The sequence below is a fragment of the Pteropus vampyrus genome, unplaced genomic scaffold (assembly GCF_000151845.1).
Source record: "Pteropus vampyrus isolate Shadow unplaced genomic scaffold, Pvam_2.0 Scaffold66, whole genome shotgun sequence".
Lineage (NCBI taxonomy): Eukaryota > Metazoa > Chordata > Mammalia > Chiroptera > Pteropodidae > Pteropus > Pteropus vampyrus.
This window is the reverse complement of record NW_011888847.1, coordinates 7,777,019-7,796,211: the sequence shown is the minus strand read 5'-3', so window position 1 is coordinate 7,796,211 and position 19,193 is coordinate 7,777,019. Positions and strand designations below refer to the sequence as shown.

The 19,193-nt window shown below is 40.4% G+C and overlaps 1 protein-coding gene across 3 annotated transcripts in view; it reads left to right on the top strand.

Moving 5' to 3' along the window:
* The window catches only part of TMEM178A (transmembrane protein 178A), a 146,070-nt gene extending 128,900 nt beyond the window's left edge, over window positions 1–17,170 (top strand). For 2 of the 3 annotated variants that reach the window (XM_023531336.1, XM_023531337.1), the window contains 3 exons: window positions 3,822–3,935; window positions 6,742–6,884; window positions 16,202–17,157. In XM_023531336.1, the coding sequence (XP_023387104.1) occupies window positions 3,922–3,935; window positions 6,742–6,884; window positions 16,202–16,443 (399 nt within the window). In that variant the 5' untranslated portion in view covers window positions 3,822–3,921 and the 3' untranslated portion in view covers window positions 16,444–17,157. Of the gene's footprint in view, window positions 1–3,821; window positions 3,936–6,741; window positions 6,885–16,201 lie in introns of all 3 variants that reach the window. The other variant, XM_011361371.2, reaches the window with a different exon arrangement.
* The last annotated feature ends 2,023 nt before the right edge of the window (window positions 17,171–19,193 follow it).

Here is a 19,193-nt window from a genome sequence, read left to right as displayed (position 1 = left end):
ACCTCATGATTGAGCTTTCATTTTAAACTAGGATGTGTGCAGGCAGAGCTGATAGGAAAAAAGTTCTTTATTTTTCTGCCCACGGGTCAGTTATGGAATTCCAAGTTGCCTGTGAAATGTTTTAGGAAACAATGCAGACTGTTCACCAACCCTTTTGTCTGCTGGAGAACCTGAAGCCTCAGTTATACTGCTGTTGTCAGCAGTTGTTGTTGACATCTCTTCAATGTCACAGACCCAGAAAGAAGTCAGGCTCAATTCTTCAGGAACTTGGGAAGTTCAGAGGGAAGCAGACTATGGGATTTATTAGGAAATGACAAAGACTAAGTAACCAAGAGCCAGACTGTGTGGCTCAACCTCTAATATTAGAATGAAGCCAGAGAAGGGAGTTAGCTTGGGCTCTTGTGTTTGTGGAAGGTCTTTTGAATGTGAATCTGGAGGGCATTGTCTGTTTTGGATTGTTCCAAGGTGAAGGCTGTACAGAGAGGAAGGAATGAGTACCATATGGCCAGGGTGCATGTCTGGGAGGCTGGGCATCAGTCACAGGTAAGAGTAATTGAGGTGAGGGGAAGGAAGGTAATAGGGACCTAGAGCCTGTGTTTGATTCAGTGGGGAACTGATGGTATATTTCTGGACAGGGACAAGGCAGAGCCTGACTATGGAAACCCGGCTGTATTGCTCTCTGGAGCCATTAGAGATGTTATCTTCTGTTTGCCTAAGTGTGGAAGCTGACACATTGGCACAGCATTAAAGCTACCTAATAATCCGTTATGTAGCACTGACTATGTGGCAGTTTTAAATAAATACATAATTCTAAATAAATATATAATTACATATGGCAAGTAAAACTATTATAGTAATCAATTTAAAGAAACATATTAAGTTAATGATACTGTAAAAGGTAGGTGGATGTAGTGAAAATCCTAAAGGTTTTCATCTTCTACATTACAGATGGGTAGCTGAGGCTCAAGAGGCCCCAAATCTTCACAAGGCAGATTTATCTAGCAGAGGCATGCAGGGTGCATTGGAGGGTGGGGAGAATAGGGGAGTGAAGTGATGATGGGCGTCTTGCCCTGAAGTGGTGAGAATGGAGAGGAAACAGGAGAGACATTGATGGGCCATTGTTCGGACAGCTCTTTCATGTGTCTGCCCGGGTTAATCTGCGATGCCCATTTAGGGTAGACTCTTAGTATTTGACAATAGTTCTATATAGTGAATGTGAGTGGGTGCCAAGAGATAAGTCATAATTAAATGATGACATTTATTGAGTGCTGAGAGTGGACCACATCCTATGCTAAGTCCTTGAATTACCTCTTTCATTCCTCACAATAACCCCATATAAAGTATCTGCCATTATTCCCCCTCTTTTAAACAGAAGAAGGCTCTGAGAGGTTAAGTAATTTGCCAAAAGTCACACAGCTGGGATTCAAATCCAAGTGTGTCTGACTGCAAGGCCTTTAGCTACCACATATACTGCCTCCTCATTGATTGTCACTAATAACATTTTTACAGCACCTTCTGCTGTTACTCACCTTTCTCTCTCATTTATAATAAAGTATGGGTTTCTATGACTTAGCTTGGGATTTGATTCCTCTCTCTAAGCACCAGAAACAACAGAAATTCACCAGGCCACAAACTCCATTCCTAACCTCTGTGTAGCATATTAATAGATCTTATTCTATGGTTTATGTCATCATTAAAGTGCCTCTACTTGGCCCTTTAAGAAGCTCATTAATCACTAAATATAGAACACAACTTGTTCTTTTCAACCCTCTGCATGTTTCTTCCCCCCATTGTGTGATGCCATCTGGTGCAATGAGATCATGTTTTTTGTGTTCCTTTTCATAGAGCCGGATTCATTGCTCTCTAAACCCGGAAAGCCAGTTAATTTCCAAGTTTGCATGCATGGCTTTGAAAAAATTTGAGTCTAATGCCTCCTTGTGGATTTTCATAGTATCACCCTTTAACATAACTGCATGGATGTTATGTCTTACCATCAGTGATATTTGTGTGTGTGTGTGTGTGTGTGTGTGTGTGTGTGTGTGTGTAAAAGGCCCTAATTTGTCTTTGACAAGCCATCAAGCAACTACAGGTCTTTTCCTGTGTGATTTTTGTCAAGTTTCATTTTGTCCATTTTACGTGTATGCTGTAGGAAGCCAAACATTAATAATATACTTTCCTCTTTGAAGCTATTAGACTTTCTGCTATGACATGGAACAAGAGTATAAGAACAAGGAAATAGAACAGCTGATGGCAGGCCTCTGACACATGCTGATCTGTCCTTCACTCCCACTTTCTCTTCTAATTCTGCCTGAAGTCTCTAATCATCTTCCAAGGGAGTAGAACACCAGGGTTGTAGAACATTTTCTTGCAAACTCAGCTGAGGAGCCCTGGGCTTACCACCAGACTCCCAGACTTTGGGATCTTTGAGGACTGCTTGTTATTTTCCAGGCCAGACCTTGTCACTCTCCCTACTTCTTTTCTCGTCTCATTTCAGGGATCTTGTCAGTTTAAATTTAGCCTGGGAGCCTAATGGGAAAGGAAAGGTAACTCGGGTGATGTGTGCACTGCTTACCTCATTCCTGGCACTTGCCGGATTCCCCTGGGGAAGCGGGAGAGCACTGGGCTGGCTGCTCACCTCATTTCTGCTACTCTCCCTGCCCACTGGGGTCATGACCGTTCCCACCAAGGGGCCCTGGAGGAGCTGGGCCCTGAGGGTATTTGCAATGATGTAAAAGAGACTACACATTTCCCTAGCACAGGACTTGTTCTAGGGGCAGCTCTTCTGAGTCTAGGGGAAAAATTTCTCCCCAGTCCACCCCCTAATTCCAGCATTGAGTATTATGCTTACTCAAATCTCACCAATTAGGGATTTATTTGCATCTATGAGAATGTTTTTTTAACAGCTGCCAGAATTAAAGGATTAACACTCACTCACATCTCTTTAAAAGTTAATCTAATCAGATTGCATTTTCTCAAAACGACTGACCAAGATGATTCACAGTGAAAGAAGGAAGTATTGTTGTGTTTTAATTTGACAGAAGGTAGATACTTTTATGAGATTCAGAAGACTTAAGGGGGAAAACAGGCCTGTATTAATTTATGGAATAAATATATGAGTTGGGAGGGAGGGCAGGAGAAAGTACTAGGTGTAAAGCAATGGGTACACTTGCCCATTTCAAAATATTGTGCCTACGATGGTCATGAAACCAGGAAAGGGAGGAAATTTTTCAATATTATCTTTTCTCTCAGGAGCCAGAATGCAGGTCAGTGAAAGTCACATCCAGGAATTACATCAGCTGGCTCCTGTGGGTTGCCTGGTGACTTACTCACCGCCTAAACCGCCACGTAGAAGGTTGTCTTTATGGAACAGTGTCTTCCAGTTTCCGATAATGCACTTCCTAATGAACTTTTTGATGCAACCCATTTGAGAGTTAGAGATTGGACCAAATTCAGACATGTGTCATTTATCCGTGTTAATTTAATATTTCAAGCTGATTTCTCCCAACCATCTGTGTACTTTTAAGCCATTTCTTCTTGAGGAGTTTCATGTTTAGTTATTATATACTCAGTGTTGTAATACAATTAGGGGAGTTTAGATCCTTATCAAATTTAATATATTCAAAAATAAAACATGATTTAAAAAATTATTTCATGTTTTAGGATTTTACTGCTCTGACTTGTCTTTATTAATGAGAATAATCAAGAAATTCCTACTCCCTCCCCCATTCCAGCCTGTTTAGAATACATTATTCTGCCTTGGGTCTCCAGAATTCTATTACAAATGCACAGACTAGTAAATCGCATTTCTTATTTTCTTCAAGGTATTGCGCAACGATGCACAGCTATCAAGTACCACTTTTCTCAGCCAATCCGCTTACGAAACATTCCTTTCAATTTAACCAAGACAATACAACAAGATGAATGGCACCTGCTTCGTGAGTATTTCTGGAAGAGGCTCAGACTGGAAATAGTGTCTTTTTGAATGAAAATATTCCCATCAGCCCTCTCAGGTTTGGAGTGAAAGATGCTATGCTGATCACATGTGGGGCTCTGGGCTCAATCTGACCTGGTTAGAGACTCAGGGAGTCATTTCGCTATGCTGTAGTCACAACTCGTTTACACATCAAATGTGTGAAAGTCAGGCATGAGGTCTTGTGAGACAGTGCAGTGTGCGCGTCTGCCTGCCCTGGTGGCATCTATACACAAGTGGCTTCCTGAGTTTTTTCCTTACCATGTCATCAGGTATAAGGTCCTGCTCAGTGTTAACCAAGGAGATTATACCGTAAGTCCTTTTATCTTTATACAGTATTCATTTTAGGTGCCGTGTCTATCTTGGACCTTGATATTTCTGCTAAAATATTTTTATGAGTGTACGTTGTAATTTTCTCAGAGGATGTCTGTTACCTCTACATCTCAACAGCAGGTATTACCCTTTTTCATTGTCAGGAAAATATGAAACTCTAGAAAGGAGCATGCAGTGTGATGCTTAAAAGGGCTGATATTTACCTGAAAACTATTGATTCATGCTGCCTGGTGATAGGTAACTCAGGAAAGCAAATATTAGACTAAATTCTTTTCTGTGTTTACCCTAATTAGAGGTTGACGTTTTTCTTTTCCAACGAAATAAGTGGCAAGGACTTCGGTGATCTCATTTGGTGGCTAAAGCCACTGCAGAAAACCAAGCAGGGTCTCATTTTCTAAATTAACCTCTTTTCAGATCGAAAGGTTCTGTTTTGAATCTCAAATGCATAAATGGAAGCTCTGTTGCAGTGGTCTAATATCATAAATATTATGATTGGCAAATTTAGGATAAGGAAAGTCATTGACTAAAATGTGGTTTATTTCTTAATAGTATGACTTCCTGAAAATTCTTTCTTGCTGGCTGATGTTAATGATCATTTCTCAGCAGATCTGAATTAGTCTTATCTAGGCCTTTTTGTATTTTAATTCTTTATGAGCATGTTGGGAATTCTTAGTCTTAATCATCTGTCTAGAAAGCCACATAGTCACTGGTTTTAGTCAGATCAGAAAAGATCATCACAGGATCCTGAAAAAGAACTTCATCTCTACTCAGAGTTTATACCCTGTTATTGCCCAGCAAAAACGAATTGAGCATTCTCCTTATAATCCTTTTTGAAGTTCTCGTGGAAAGACACTTTTAAAAAAATCTCATGATGGCTCTTTCTAAGAAAATCACACTTGGTGATCTATACTGTGTTTACCAGAGAAGTTTAACATGTCTGATACCAATGTGAATCCCATGTGGATTATACCTGAACCCTATGCCTTTTAATGGTGATAGAAAATAAAACTTGAACCATAGGGAATTTAGGAGATTGCGAGATAAGAGTAGCTGAACTATTATTACATTTACCCTGCTCAGATGTGGATGTCTCAAAACGACTTATACCCTTAACATTAAATTCAGCCCCTCTAAATTATCACTGTTGCAGGCCTCCGGCCTTGTGGTGTCTACATTTCTGGTCAGCAATGGCCTGCTTTAATTTATATGCTCTGAGTTGGAAATGAGAAATTTCCTGAGAAGAAAGGGATGGTCCATGTGTGACTAGGAGCCAGACTGGAGGCTACCGTAATCCTCCCTCTATGCAGCACCCCTAAGATGACCAGAAGCCACACGCACATATAACGAGGTGGCTGGGCGCTTTCACTGGAATAGAGCAGCCCATGCTTCAGACAGTGGGTCTTGCCACTTGCCGTGGCTGAATGTGTACACAGTTGATAGGTAACTCAGGAAAGCAGACCTGTCAACTGGCCTCAGGGGCTGCATGCAGACCTATGTTTGGGATCTATTGTTTTAAGAAAGATCATAGAAATTTAGCTAACAATTTTTAATATTAGCATTTGTTAAAAAAAAAAAAAGAAGGATGAAAACAGACAGAAGTAAAGATAGCAGGACAATCAGTGTGCTGCTTCAGGGCAGCGATCAGAGTGGAAGTGTGTCCGAGTCCGCGGAGCCAGTCCATTCCCTGGTTTGGCCTAAAGGCGAGGGAGAGGCTGTATTCCTGGCCCAGTGGGCACAGTTGTGTTTTTGTCATAGACTAAACCTGACAGTTATGTATACAGTGGACACCAACCTGGGGAAATGGGTGCTTGGATTGTGGCGCTACGTTGAAGGGGAGAGGGTGGTTATGATCAGAAGACTTAAATGTGTACTTTGGGCCCTATTTCGGTCACCACAATTGCTTACACTTTCTCAAGTCCTTTCTGAAACCAGGCAGGAATAGATGTAAGTGAAAAAGAAAATAATCGGCATCTGTGGTACTTAGGGAAAACCATATTTCACAATAGCTCACTTTTTAGGCTCTTTCTCCAAAGTCATATTAATTACAGCCATTACAGTGGTGGTAACCTACATTTTTATTGCTCTTTTAAGGATAATAAAAGATATTTTGCAAAGCTACCTTGCTCTCAGGTTACTCAGTAACTTGTTCTCTGTTACTCAAGTTGGCTCTGATGTTGCCCTCTGGTCTGTTCTCTGCTTGGTATGGACTTCTGCATGGACTCAGGGAGTGTAGTCTCAGACCCCTTGATTTGTTACACGCAATCGGTCCTCTTATGAAATACCTAGGAAGAGAATGCCCTAAACCACCTGGCCTTGTAGGTTGTAAGCTTGTCATGTAGCTTGTTAATCTACACAGCATATGCAAAGCTCTTCATTCCCAGTTGTCAATGACTGTCCTTCTTCTGTTTATTATTTTGAATGTCCGTTTCTGTTTTGAGATTAGATTTGAGAAGAATAACGGCTGGCTTCCTGGGCATGGCTGTAGCCGTCCTGCTCTGCGGCTGCATTGTGGCCACGGTCAGTTTCTTCTGGGAGGAAAGCCTGACCCAGCATGTGGCTGGCCTCCTTTTCCTCATGACAGGTACGCTGAACCCCTTAGACACCTCTCCGGGCAAAAGTGAAGGCTGCTCTGCATGCAGCTAGTGTCAGTTCGTTATCTCTCCATTTATTTTGTTTTCATTTGTGATAAAAGCAACCAGAAGGTCATTTGGCTTTGATGGGTAATACAGATATTACAGAAATAACTGTTAAAAAATGCATCCCTAATTTCTGGCCTGTTGGAAGGTTAGATGGGTCTTGGGTTTAATTCCATATGAATTAGCTCTGATTTTCTATCCCATTTTTTCATACGGCACCCCAAACCTGGCCTGGATTCTTGGCAAACAAGGACCATTGCGTATCAGGAGTCCTGAGGAGACAGAGGATGATAGATCCCCACAGCCCATCCCCCCCAGGCTGAAAGTCAGCTCAAAGTACAGCTCTTAGTGATGGTGTCATTTTTACACACAAAACATCCATTCATTTCACTGCACAGATATTTTTTTGAGGATTTACTATATACCAGGCACTGCTCTAGGTACTAGAGACACACACAAGGTACCAAGGCACACAAGATCCTTCTGTTTTTGTTGTGGGGAGACATAAACAATAATTTATGGTAGCGATAAAAGCTATGAGGAAAATAAACAGGGCAGAACAGGGGACCCAGGGAAGGCCTTGCTGAGGCAGTGATTTCTGAGCTACATTTTGAGACGCAGCCATTGGCTGGGAGTGTACTGCAGGCTAAGAAAGCCGGAATGCCGAGCCCTAAGGCGGGGGCGGGCTGGTGTGTTTTGAGCCACAGAAAGACCAGTGTGGCTGGAGGGCGGGGAAGGAAAGGATGGTATCACTGAGGTGCAAAAGGCAGGCAGTGTCTTGGATTCTAATCTAAGGAAGCCACCAGAAGATTTTAAGCAGAGAAGTGACTTGATCTTGAAGCAGGAGATTGGAAGGGAGGTATGTGGAGACATGACTGTGGCCTTTTTGATTAGCAGGTGAAGGACATTTTTGTCTATAAAGGAGTTAGAAGCTGAGTGATGGCTAACAGTGACCAAAGGTGATTGCAGGAAAGAAATCTTTCCTTCTGCTTCTCCACAAAAAGATTAGTGTATTAATGATTAGTGGATGCCAAATTAATAGTTTCACAAAGTATGCTCAGTATCAGAACTAATATTACTCTAGATGTAAAGCCATTTCGAAAAAGCTTATTTCTACTAACCTAGAGTTCTGTTACTCAAGTGACCACAACTGGGTTTTCTAGCACATCTCACTGTCATAGTCACTAACTCAAGCCCAAGTTTGTTGGAGGTGCCAGCACTTTCTCTGTGGCTGATGCCATTTTCTGTCAGTCTGTCTTTCAGGTGGCACTTTGCTTTCTGGAGTGGTCAACCAGTCAGCCTAAGAAACCCAGTTCACAGGCAGGGGCCCTTCCTTCTCATTCCCATCTGCCCCTTTCTCACCCCATGAGTAGTGTGAGTTGTCACCGAAAGCACCCGACAGAGCGTTCAGAAGTCACATGGCCCCTGAATACTTGTGAGCGGAAGTTTTCCAGATTTTGAGGACTACACAGTGGCTGCCAGTACTCTAACACAGGGAGGCTAAAATTCTAGTTCTTGAGGTTTTGGGGGAGGATTTGAACTCTCAAGACTGTCCATCGGGTACCTGCCTAAAGGATTCATTTAAAATCCAAATTATAGAATGAGTGGATGAAGACAGCAAAGAATCAGATTATTTTATGCCTTTGCTGGGGCTGAGTGGTCATTAAAAATCTTACCTGTTTTCTTCTCTCGCTTTGTGAACTGAGCCCCCATTACCTTGACTCTTGCCTTTATATACATCAAAGAACTACAGATTCGCTTCCCCCAACTCTGGAGAGGCCCACAGCACATTTCCTGGATAGGAAAATGAGAGGAGCTGTGGATGACGAAGGCCTCGGTAGCAGTCCAGTCATATCTGGTTTTATTGTGCGTCACAGATGTTGCTTTTCTTAAAAGTTAAAGGCAAGACCCACCACCAGCAAAAAAGTTACTACTTGCTTTATTGGTATACGCACTTTATTGCTGTGGTCTGGAACTGAACCGCAATACCTCTGAGGTATGCCTGTAGTTTTTAAAGGACACTTTTAATATGGGTGATACATGAACAATTTAGGATGCTCTTAGCATATAAAACAACTGTTAACAGTAAAATAAATCACAGGGCAATAAAAGCCCAGCTTATTGAGTTTTCCTTGGGAAAAGAGGCGGAGGGGCTGGTTTGGTATTAAATGAAAGCGGGGGTGGTTGTTCGGCGTTGGCTGGACCCAGAGGAGAACTAGGAGTTATTTCCTGAGCCCGTTCCACCTTTCCCTGCTCAGCCCTCACTTCTGATCCACATGTGGATTGTAACTCTGGGCCAGACTGGCTCAGAGGTCCTCAGGATTTATCATCGAAAGCCCCTGTGCAATTGTTAAACAAAAACTGAACAAGCAAAACAATAGCCACAATAATAAAAACCCATAACAACAACAACAACAACGACAACAACAAAAAAGCCACTCAAACTTATGAACTTGAAGTTTGATGACCAGTCCTGAAGGTCTAACAGACACAACACACACTATTTTCCTTCTTGTGCTTTTGGTTGCCCAAACGACATTTTTTGGAATAAAGAAAATATTCATATATAAATCCTACAACCTGACAGTTTGGTCATTTAAATACTTTGCTTATTCTGAACCAAATATTGCTCATGTTTTTGCCTCACTAAAAAAAGAAAAAAGAAAAAGAAAAATGTTTGGGACCATCATCACCTGCAAAGTATTTAGTCTTCCGGGCTTCTAGTTAACATCATAACATAAGCATTCTCCATGTTGCTACATTGTTCTCTACTCAGTTTTTAATAGCTGCATATTCCTTCATGGAATGGATATGTCATGTTGTAGTCGTCTATTCCTTTACTGTGGGATTTAGGGAGGTTTGTTTTGATTTTCTCCTACAAATCATGCCTTTCTATTTCCTTTATAAACACCTAGACAACTATGTTAATGTATTGCATGAAGCAAATTAGCTGTAGGATATTCACATGCAGTAGCAGAAAACGAGAGCCATAAGGGTTAAAGAATTGATTGTAATTAAGCTGAAGTATCTTCAGCAGCCCTTGTTAGAGTCACTCCCACAGGTTTTTGATGCTAAATTTAGCCCCTTCTAATGCACTAGCATCTTATTCTCCACCTGAACTTATTAGCCAAAACTTCAATGAAAAACATCAGTGATGTGACAGTGTGAGATGTTAAAATGGAAACTTTGAAACAATCTTTCTCCTTCTGCCTTAAAGCATACAGACAGTTCTTGATTACCTGCAAGTGGAACAGCCGTGCTGCCGACTGTTAGTTCTCACTGGGGGGCCGGGTTCTGTCCCCTTTTCTGCCCCCTTCCTTTTTCCTGGGACCTCTCAAGGGACTGGACTTTCATCTCCCAAGGGCTCTAAGTTAGGCTTTGACTTCATGTCTTCTGAGGTTCCATACATAGTCACAGAGGCTTACACAAAGAACAGAGGAAACCATGCTCATCTGCCAGCTGTAAATTGCTACCCATTATTAGAGCACGCTGCTTTTAGGGCGCCGTGTGTGAATATTTCCATCAACATTAAATGATGCATTTTGTTAGATTGCCATAGTCACGTAATTATGATAATTTGTTATAAATCTTTTGAGGGTTAATTTATTCAATGCAAACATTTTTAAAGGCAGTTTTAATGTCCTCGTTGTAGGGTTTTTATTAACTTTTAACATACTGTGAGTTTCAAAAAGTTGGATAAAGAATAGTCCTCCCTTGACAGGGGCCTCACTGCCCACTGGATACATTTCTTTTCCCAGGCTGTGCCCTGAGCAGCCCCTGCCAATGAGGTAGGGCCTTCCAACCTGTGTCCTGACAGCAGATAAAGAGGAAACAGAGCTTAGAATGCCCCAGCAAAGCTCAGGGACAGTTAACATCCACCGTCCATTGATTTTCTTCAATGCATTCAAATAAAAAAAGACTTGACTATAGTAGCCGTATTGAGTTACCTAGGTTATCCACTGATTGTGACTTAAACTACACGTCCTAATGCCTTATCTGAAACCCTTAGGGCCAGATGTGATTTGGAAATCAGAATTTTAAAGTTTTATTTTAGAAAGGTAACAGGGTGCATATATCCTATATTATCTAACACTCTCAGCAGAGTCTGAAATCAAATACATTTACATTTCTGCAGCAAAACATATGAATATTCACACTAAGCTGGATCAATAAGGACTATAAATAGCCTTATGTCACACCGGGTCAGGTTTTACCTTTAAATGAGGTTGCTGCAATCTTTCAGAAAAAGGTTGGATGTTTTTTGGACTTAATAATTGCAGATTGTGGATTTATTATTTATTTGTTTGTTTCTTTGATTGATTGTAAAGCTTTGTCTATCTCTGTTACTCCTGCCCAGTCATTTAGTTAAGACAACTTAGGAATGACTTTTTGAGCAATCTGTGAAAAGTAGCATGAGGCATTTGTTGTTGTTGCAAAGAGATTGGAATGATGAGCAGGTCATTGTTTGAAGGAGTGAAAAAAATCAATGTTTATGCCTTTTGGCATTGCAGTTATGCTATTTATTAAGCAGACTCACCAAAGTGAAGTAGCTTCCATTCCTTTCAGCCTTTTAAGCACATCCAAGGAAGATGATGCAAAGAATAGCCCAGTTACTTGAATTACATCTTGCCAGCTGACCACAGGCACCATGAAGATTTTAGGGAGGGAAATTAGGTTGATGATCAGGGATGGTAACATAAATTTTCTTCTATTTTGACCCAAAAATATCCCTTCTAGCCCTATAATTCTGTGATATCATGGTATCTTCTAATTAACAATAGTGGCAGAAAACCTATTAATATTTTATAAGAAAAGTAGCTACATACAGGGCTTTTCAGAACTAGTAAGTTTTCACCCTTTTGATGATGCTCCCAGCAATAGCCAGGCCCGAGCTTGAGACTCAAGAACCTCTTTCTCTGAGTGCCACCAGCTGGGCTGAAGATCATCAGTGGTAGCCCCAGGTAACTCCCAGCTGGTCAGGGCAGAAGCGAAAGAGAAGGAAAAGCCTAGGCAAATGAAAGAGAGGCGATCTCTCTCCTCATGGATTTTCAGCAAGGACCATTAGATTTGGAGCTTTTGAATGCAGAGGTGGTACCTTATCTTTCATGCCCCCTTCCCATACCTTGCATTGACTAAATTGCTACTGAGAACAGGGTAGCATTATTTAAAATAATTTGCTATGTAGGTATGACCTATGTGGAGCAATTTGGAATGGACTGGTTCTTAGGTTGGAACAACTCGGTGTATTGCAGATCTGAATTTTGTTCAGCAAGTTTTGTTGACTCCATGTGCTCAGCTCTTTTAGCCTCGGTGTGGAACTTACAGGAAGTCTGAGAGGTGTCTGCTACATCCCTGAGATGCATGCTGGAAAATGCAGTGGAAAGAACACTTGAGATTCCTGATCACATCTATGTCAAACCCAATATGGCTGTGACCAACAAGAACTCATTCAATTAAGCTACTTCTAAGATAATCAGAACTGGGTCTGGGACATAGTAGATGCTCTATAAATAATTCTTGAATAACTGATTAAATAACATTTAAAATAATAAAATCTTGCTTAGGCCTATAAAAGAGATAGAAATATACTTCACACATTGACTACACACACACACACATACACACACAATGTGATGGGCTGAATTATGTGCCCCCAAAATTCATATGTTAAAGTTTTAACCCCTAGTACCTCAGAATGTGACTATTTGGAGATAGGCTCTTTAAAGAGGTAATTAAGTTAAAATAAGGTTGTTACAGCAGGCTAATCCAATATGACCAGTGTTGGCATAAGAAAAGGAAATTTGGACAGTTACTGAGGAAAGACTGTGTGAAGGCACAAACCAAGGAGAGAGGCCTCAGAAGAAACAACCCTGCACACAGAGTTGATCTTAGACTTTCTTCCAGCCTCCAGAATTGTGAGAAAATACGTTTCTATTGTTTCAGCCATCCCATCTATGCTATTTTGTTATGGCAGCTCTAGCAAACTGATACACACGAGTACTGTAAGTTGTGTATGTGTAGCTGAAGTGGAATTCCACAGCATCAAAGCTGACCCACGACTAATTATCCAGCCACAACGAAGATGTTTCCATCATTAAAACAACACCTTTCCTTGACGTCTTTGAAAGCTTTGTTTTTGTTTTTTCCTTTTTATGAGCGAGTTAGGCCTCTTTTACCAAAGCTTCTTGGAACCATTGGAAAGAATGCTTTGTCTCCTCTCAGTAATAATCAGAAGCAGTCCCGCCCACACTATGGGTAATGGCTGTGGCAGCAATATATTTGCAAACTTTCTTATAGGTCTGAAAAGGAGGAACTCTTAGATTTGCTCTTTTGTTAATCTTTGCTTTCCTTTCACTCAGAACAACTTTGGAAGCATTTTAGGAGGAGAAAAAAAAGTCACTGCAGGGCAGCCTGTGGGGGCATTTGTAGGAAGGGGGAGGGGCACATTGGAGGCCTATTTGTGGGCTCATGGGTACCCTTTCTACCACTTTCAGCTGAGTGAGTAAAGGCAGAAGAAAATTAAGCAGGTTTCATCAAGATTTGAAGAGTGCCTTATTCCAAACAGAACTTAAGTGGCACAGAAATGCATATAATATTTCATGATAAAATAAATGCAAACAAGCCATAAAAATAAGACAAAGGAGCAATCAGGTTTGCAAGGCGAATGGATCAAAGGGTGAAGCAAAAAAGCATGCCATAAAGTCCCTGACTTTTGCTCATGGTGGGCCACTGATTTAGCTTTAGGGAGTTTCAGCTTTCTGGCAACCTGGTCAAAAAAAGACATTGTATTAGTGACATCATTGCAGCATTCGTGAGGTAAGCACAAACCAACAGCGCTGGGGTAAAGCACAAACACTCATGACACCATCCTCCTGGTCAAATCCTCAAGTTAGATTATTTTGTATATTCCTTTTTTATTCAATGTGAACTGGTAGTGTTATGCTAAACTTCATTTTACCAAAAATGAATTTATGGAGTTGGCCTGGGGGAGAGGTGCTAATAATATCAACCTCTAATAGAAACATAAAGGGAGTATATACAGAAAGAGAAACCCATGACAATCTGAACAATCTGATATATATATATATATATATAATATATATATATTTAATTTAGTGGTATAATACCGAGTATGAGATTCACTAGGAAGTTTTGGGAAATGTTTTTGCTCTGTGCCATATTTTGGAATACCAGAAGCACAGAATTGGACACTGTGAGAAACTTCAGTAACCAAGTCCCCCATTTTTTTCCCCCTAGATGAAGAGACTAAGGCTCAAGAAAGCTAGGTAATTTTAAGGTTGCACAGTGATTAGTCGTGATCTGGGAACCTGAATACACATTTTCTGCATCTCAGCACAATACATTTGGACATCAAAGGATGCTTAAAAGTCTAAGTTTGAACTCAAGCTTTCAGAGGTCATTAAAACTACGTTACTTGTAAAAAGCCTTGCTTTTAGGCATTCAGCTGTGTGCAGACAGTTAAATGAAGAATGGAGTTGTTTTTCCCCTGAATGGGCCATTTTTCTATTATTATATTGTACCTGTTGATACTCCAGAGATCAATTTTTTTCTAACTGCCTTATTGTTCTATTTCTAGCATTCATTAGAAGGACCCTGTTATGTATAAACATAGTCTTTGTTTTGGTGCCAGTGAAAAGATTTATGTAGATGTAAGAACATTTGCTCTTAGCAAGGTTTGAAAAGAGCAGAAGAGTATTTTTTTTTTTTTTGACTGGTTCATTCCTTTACGAAAGAATTGTTTCCACCATGATCTTTCTTTGGAGAACTCAAAGTGATATGTTTGCCATTATAATCTGGAGCAAGAAATTGAAAGATAAGATTTTATTCTTTTTAGAAAAACAGAATCACTTTAGAGTTTAAAAACAGAATTAGGGAAAGAATAGACAATGTCAAATTATCTCAGATCAAGTGTCCTTTAAATTTAAAACATTTCTTTTCTAAATGCGCATTTGGAAAAGGATTCGGGCAATCTGCTATTATGTGATTTGAGTGGATGTAGAAGTCCAATACTTAAAAATTGCTGCCTGCTCTTAGTTTGTTGTTCTGGTAGTGTTTCTGATCCCCAAAGTTCTGTTAAAAAGGGGGAGGATCAGTTACTTTTATCCCTCTCTTTTCAGTTCCCAAATCTGAGTCTCTGTTTCTTATGGAGAGGCTGCATCCATCCCTAAGGTTACCAAAGCAGTTTTCCAGCAAATAGGTGCGACCTCTACTGTACACAGAGATAAACCAAAGAACGAAGAAGAGAGATGTGTAGGACTCGGAACAGAACTGGACATTCTCATACGTCACTGGGGGTTCATTTCTGTTTTTATTACCCATCTTCAGTTCAGCCATGGCCTCATCCAAAAAAACATCGTTGGGGGCCATTGTGGTGGAATAGAAGCATCTACATCCTTGGAGCATCACTTGAGTACTAAAAATCTTGTGTTTGGAGCATTTTTATCAGAGTCGCAATTTTAGTGTTTCGGAAGGACAATTATATATACATGTGTTGGTATAAAAAAGTAAAACGTTGGGTCTGTATATTTTTTCTTTATGTCACCCAAATTGCCTACATTCTGAGTGGTTGAAATATATGATCTCCTTACTCAGCTATTTTACATTAATTCTAAGCTTTTATTCATTAAAAAAATAAGAACAACACAAAAAAGTGCAATGATTTGTTGAAGTTCTAGTATGTGCCAGGCTCTGGACCTTAAAAAATGATTTAGCACTTGTAAAAAGTTCATTGGAAGTATTACTTACAGGCAACATGATAAATACTAATAATAGTAATTTAAAAAGCAGACTTTATATGATTACAACTATGTAAAAATGTGTCAAATCACATATAGAACAAAGGGAAATGAAGACTGTTTTGTATTAGGTTTAAGTGACTATAGATTTTTTTCCCTTAGAAATAATTAGAATTTTTATTAAGTTGTTTTTAATAATAAAAAACAAATATAAATTTAAATATACATACTATTCAAGCAAGATAATTCTGAATAATTCAAATTTTCAGAATTTTCCCCTGTGTTCTTCACTCTATATCTGCAGACTGAGCCTACAATCTGTACCGTCAGGGTTTTGCCAGTGTTTGTTGAGGGAAGTAATTCAAGTCAAAGAGTTACAGGTCCTTTATTAATTTGGAGTGATTCTCTTATTGGTTGATCTGATTTTCACAAAGGCCTGTCTGGCATTTGCCTTGTAGCAGACACAACTTTAACTGACCATTCTGTTCTTTTCAAATTATTTATAGGAATATTTTGCACCATTTCCCTCTGCACTTATGCTGCCAGTATCTCCTATGATTTGAACCGGCTCCCAAAACTAATTTATAGCCTGCCCAATGATGTGGAACACGGCTACAGCTGGTCTATCTTTTGCGCCTGGTGCAGTTTAGGCTTTATTGTGGCAGCTGGAGGTCTCTGCATCGCTTATCCGTTTATTAGCCGGACCAAGATTGCACATCTAAAGTCTGGCAGGGACTCCACGGTATGACTGTCCACACTCAAGCTCACTGCTTGGCGGCCCGTACTCCTGAGGGAACAGAGAGAAGTTCGCATCAGGATCCCAAGCACAAAGCGGTCTTTTACATTCCAATCTGTTGCCTGCCAGCCCTTTCTGGATGACTGATAAAAAAATCATGCAAACCTCCATACCTTTCCAAGGACAAGACTACTGTGGATTCAAGTGCTTTAATGACTATCTATGCTTTGACTGTGAGAAATAGGGAGCAGTGTCATGGAACACTTCTAGGTTTAGAAAAAGAGGAAATTGCAATGGAAAAATTTGTATGATTGCCATTTATTTCAGAAAGTTTGTATATAATAATTACCCGAGAGTCATTTCTATTTGCAAAAAGATTCATAACAAAGTAAGTATAATTTTCTTGTCATCGTAACATGCTTGTTAAATTTTAATGCAGCATCTTCAGAACTCGTCCTAAGCGGTGTCTTGTCTCGTTGTGTCAGCACCAAATGTTTGTGTTTGTGGATGTTCTTTTTGTCACAGGGAGATTCTTCTTCTTTTGCCTTATTTATTTATTTTTTAACTGACGTCTTTTCTCTGTCTTTGTACTAGAATCAAAATCATAAGAAAAACAGATCAACCATGTAAGAGCTAATCTGTGACACTATGCAGTATCGTTTGAAGTCCTATCTGTCATTCAACCTATGTCTCTTTATGTTAATTGGGTTTCTGCATTAAACGATGGCCCCATTGTTAACCTGGGTGTGTTTTCCTGTGTTTCAGCTGTGGCACCAGGTCTCCCTAAGTCATAGGAACCAGTGAGAACCCTGTTTTAATAAGCCTATTCGTAAGCTTTTCTGATTGCTTCATTTCAATTAGATGGGTCATTATTTATCTTTTGTAGCAACCACACATTTGCTATTGAAAAAAAGATGTCATTTTCAAATTTCTTTTACAACCTCACCATAGTATTTTAAATCTCTCTCTCCTCCTCCGCCTGCTCCCTCCCCCTTCCTCTTTTTCTTTACCATCTTCCCGGTATTTAGCCAGTAATGGTCTCTGCCCTTCTTCCTGGACGTAGGCCAGTGAGTTTCAACCGCGGAATTCTAAAATCCCATTAGAATCATCTGCACCTGATTTTTTCAACCACACCTAAAGTGGACCCCATCACAGACCAATTAACTCAGAATGTCTGCGGCTGGGCCTGGGCTCGAGTATTTTTGAAAAAAACTTCCCAGATAATTCTGATGTGCAGTTGGGATCGAAAGTCCCTGTCCTGGGCCAGAGCTGCAGTTATCTCCTTAGCAGCTAACATTTATTTAGTTCTTACCGTGTGCCAGTAACCGGGCTGTATTTTTCCCAGGTATAATTTCATTTAATCCTCTCCACAGCTCTCGGAGGTAGGTACTGCCATTCCATTTCTTTGCTAAGGAAGCTGAGGATCAGACTCAGGATGCTCGTTTCATCTTTTTCTCAATCCTTTTCCTGTGTGTGAATGTAGGACAAAAGTTAAAATCCCTTCCTTGTGTTTCCTTATCCTTAAATGGAAGGGTAGGCACTAGTTCACTTCTAAGCTTTTCCTTTTAACTCCAACATTACCCTTTATTCTCCATGCAACGTGTGATAAAAGTGCTCTTTAGAATAGGGAAAGACGCCATGCCTGGAATTAAGACACTGTTGCAGATTTTAATTTTGCAAAATATACATTTTTTTCTTCATTATAAAAATTGATTTGGTACTCATAAAAGGTTAATGATAATCTACCCTCTCTTTTAAAGCCTGAATTCCAAGTGCCAATGTCCATATAGTGTCACGTAAGCCTTTTGGAAGAGATTAGCTGATTCCAGGGACCACACAAGCTCTTGCCAAGGCCTGTGGGTGTATCCCTGGCAGTTGTTCAGGCCCGTTTAATAAACCTGTCTCTCTGGATGGGATCAGAGACATATAGAAAGGAACAATTATTTTTATTTATTACTTATGTGGGAAATTCTCAAAGAGGAGAGCTGCTTCTTTGAAGTCTTCTTTATAGATTCCCACAGAGGATGTCAAGACTCTTGGACATTTATATTCCAACCACCAAAGCAGTGTCTGAGTGAGTGACTTTTGAAGTTCCTGAGAAGCTTCCTAGGGGTTTGAGGTGAGAAGGGAAGAAAGCCTCAGAGTGATAGAAGGTTGAAAGGTTCTCAGACCAGAAAGATTTGCCCCGAAGCAGCAGAAGTTCAGTTAGATTCAAACGTGTGCTGGCCAGGAAAGCCTCGCTGCCTCCCAGCCAAAGTGAGCTCTGAGCCAGGAGCCATGTGCCCAGGTTCCTTGCTTTCTATTTACTGTCACGGAAGTATGAGCAAATGTTCTCAAAGTTGAGCATTGGGCCTCCGGTCCTTGGGCTTTTCTTAGGGGTATTTTCTTAGTTGGCTTGTGTATGAAGACTGTTGAAGTGGCCGTACAGTACTGTGTGGGGCAAAATAATTTATTGAGATAATTTGTTTTTTCTCCCTGTGTTCTCTCCATCCCACCCCCAGGTACATGCCTTTAGCCAGACTGTATTTCTTTGTCTCAGAGATTTTTTTGCAGGGCAGAAAGCAGACATAGCGGAGCTGATCGAAGTGAGTTCACAGTGAGTCCAGAAGACTGACTTTGTGATGCTTAAGGACATCCCAGAGACTGGAAAGAGCAAAGGATGACAATCATGTGATTAGCTGGGACACATGCTCCCTAAAGGTATCAGGACCTCAGAGAAGATGGCTCTCAACCATGAGCAGCAAAACCAGTGGGTTGGGAGG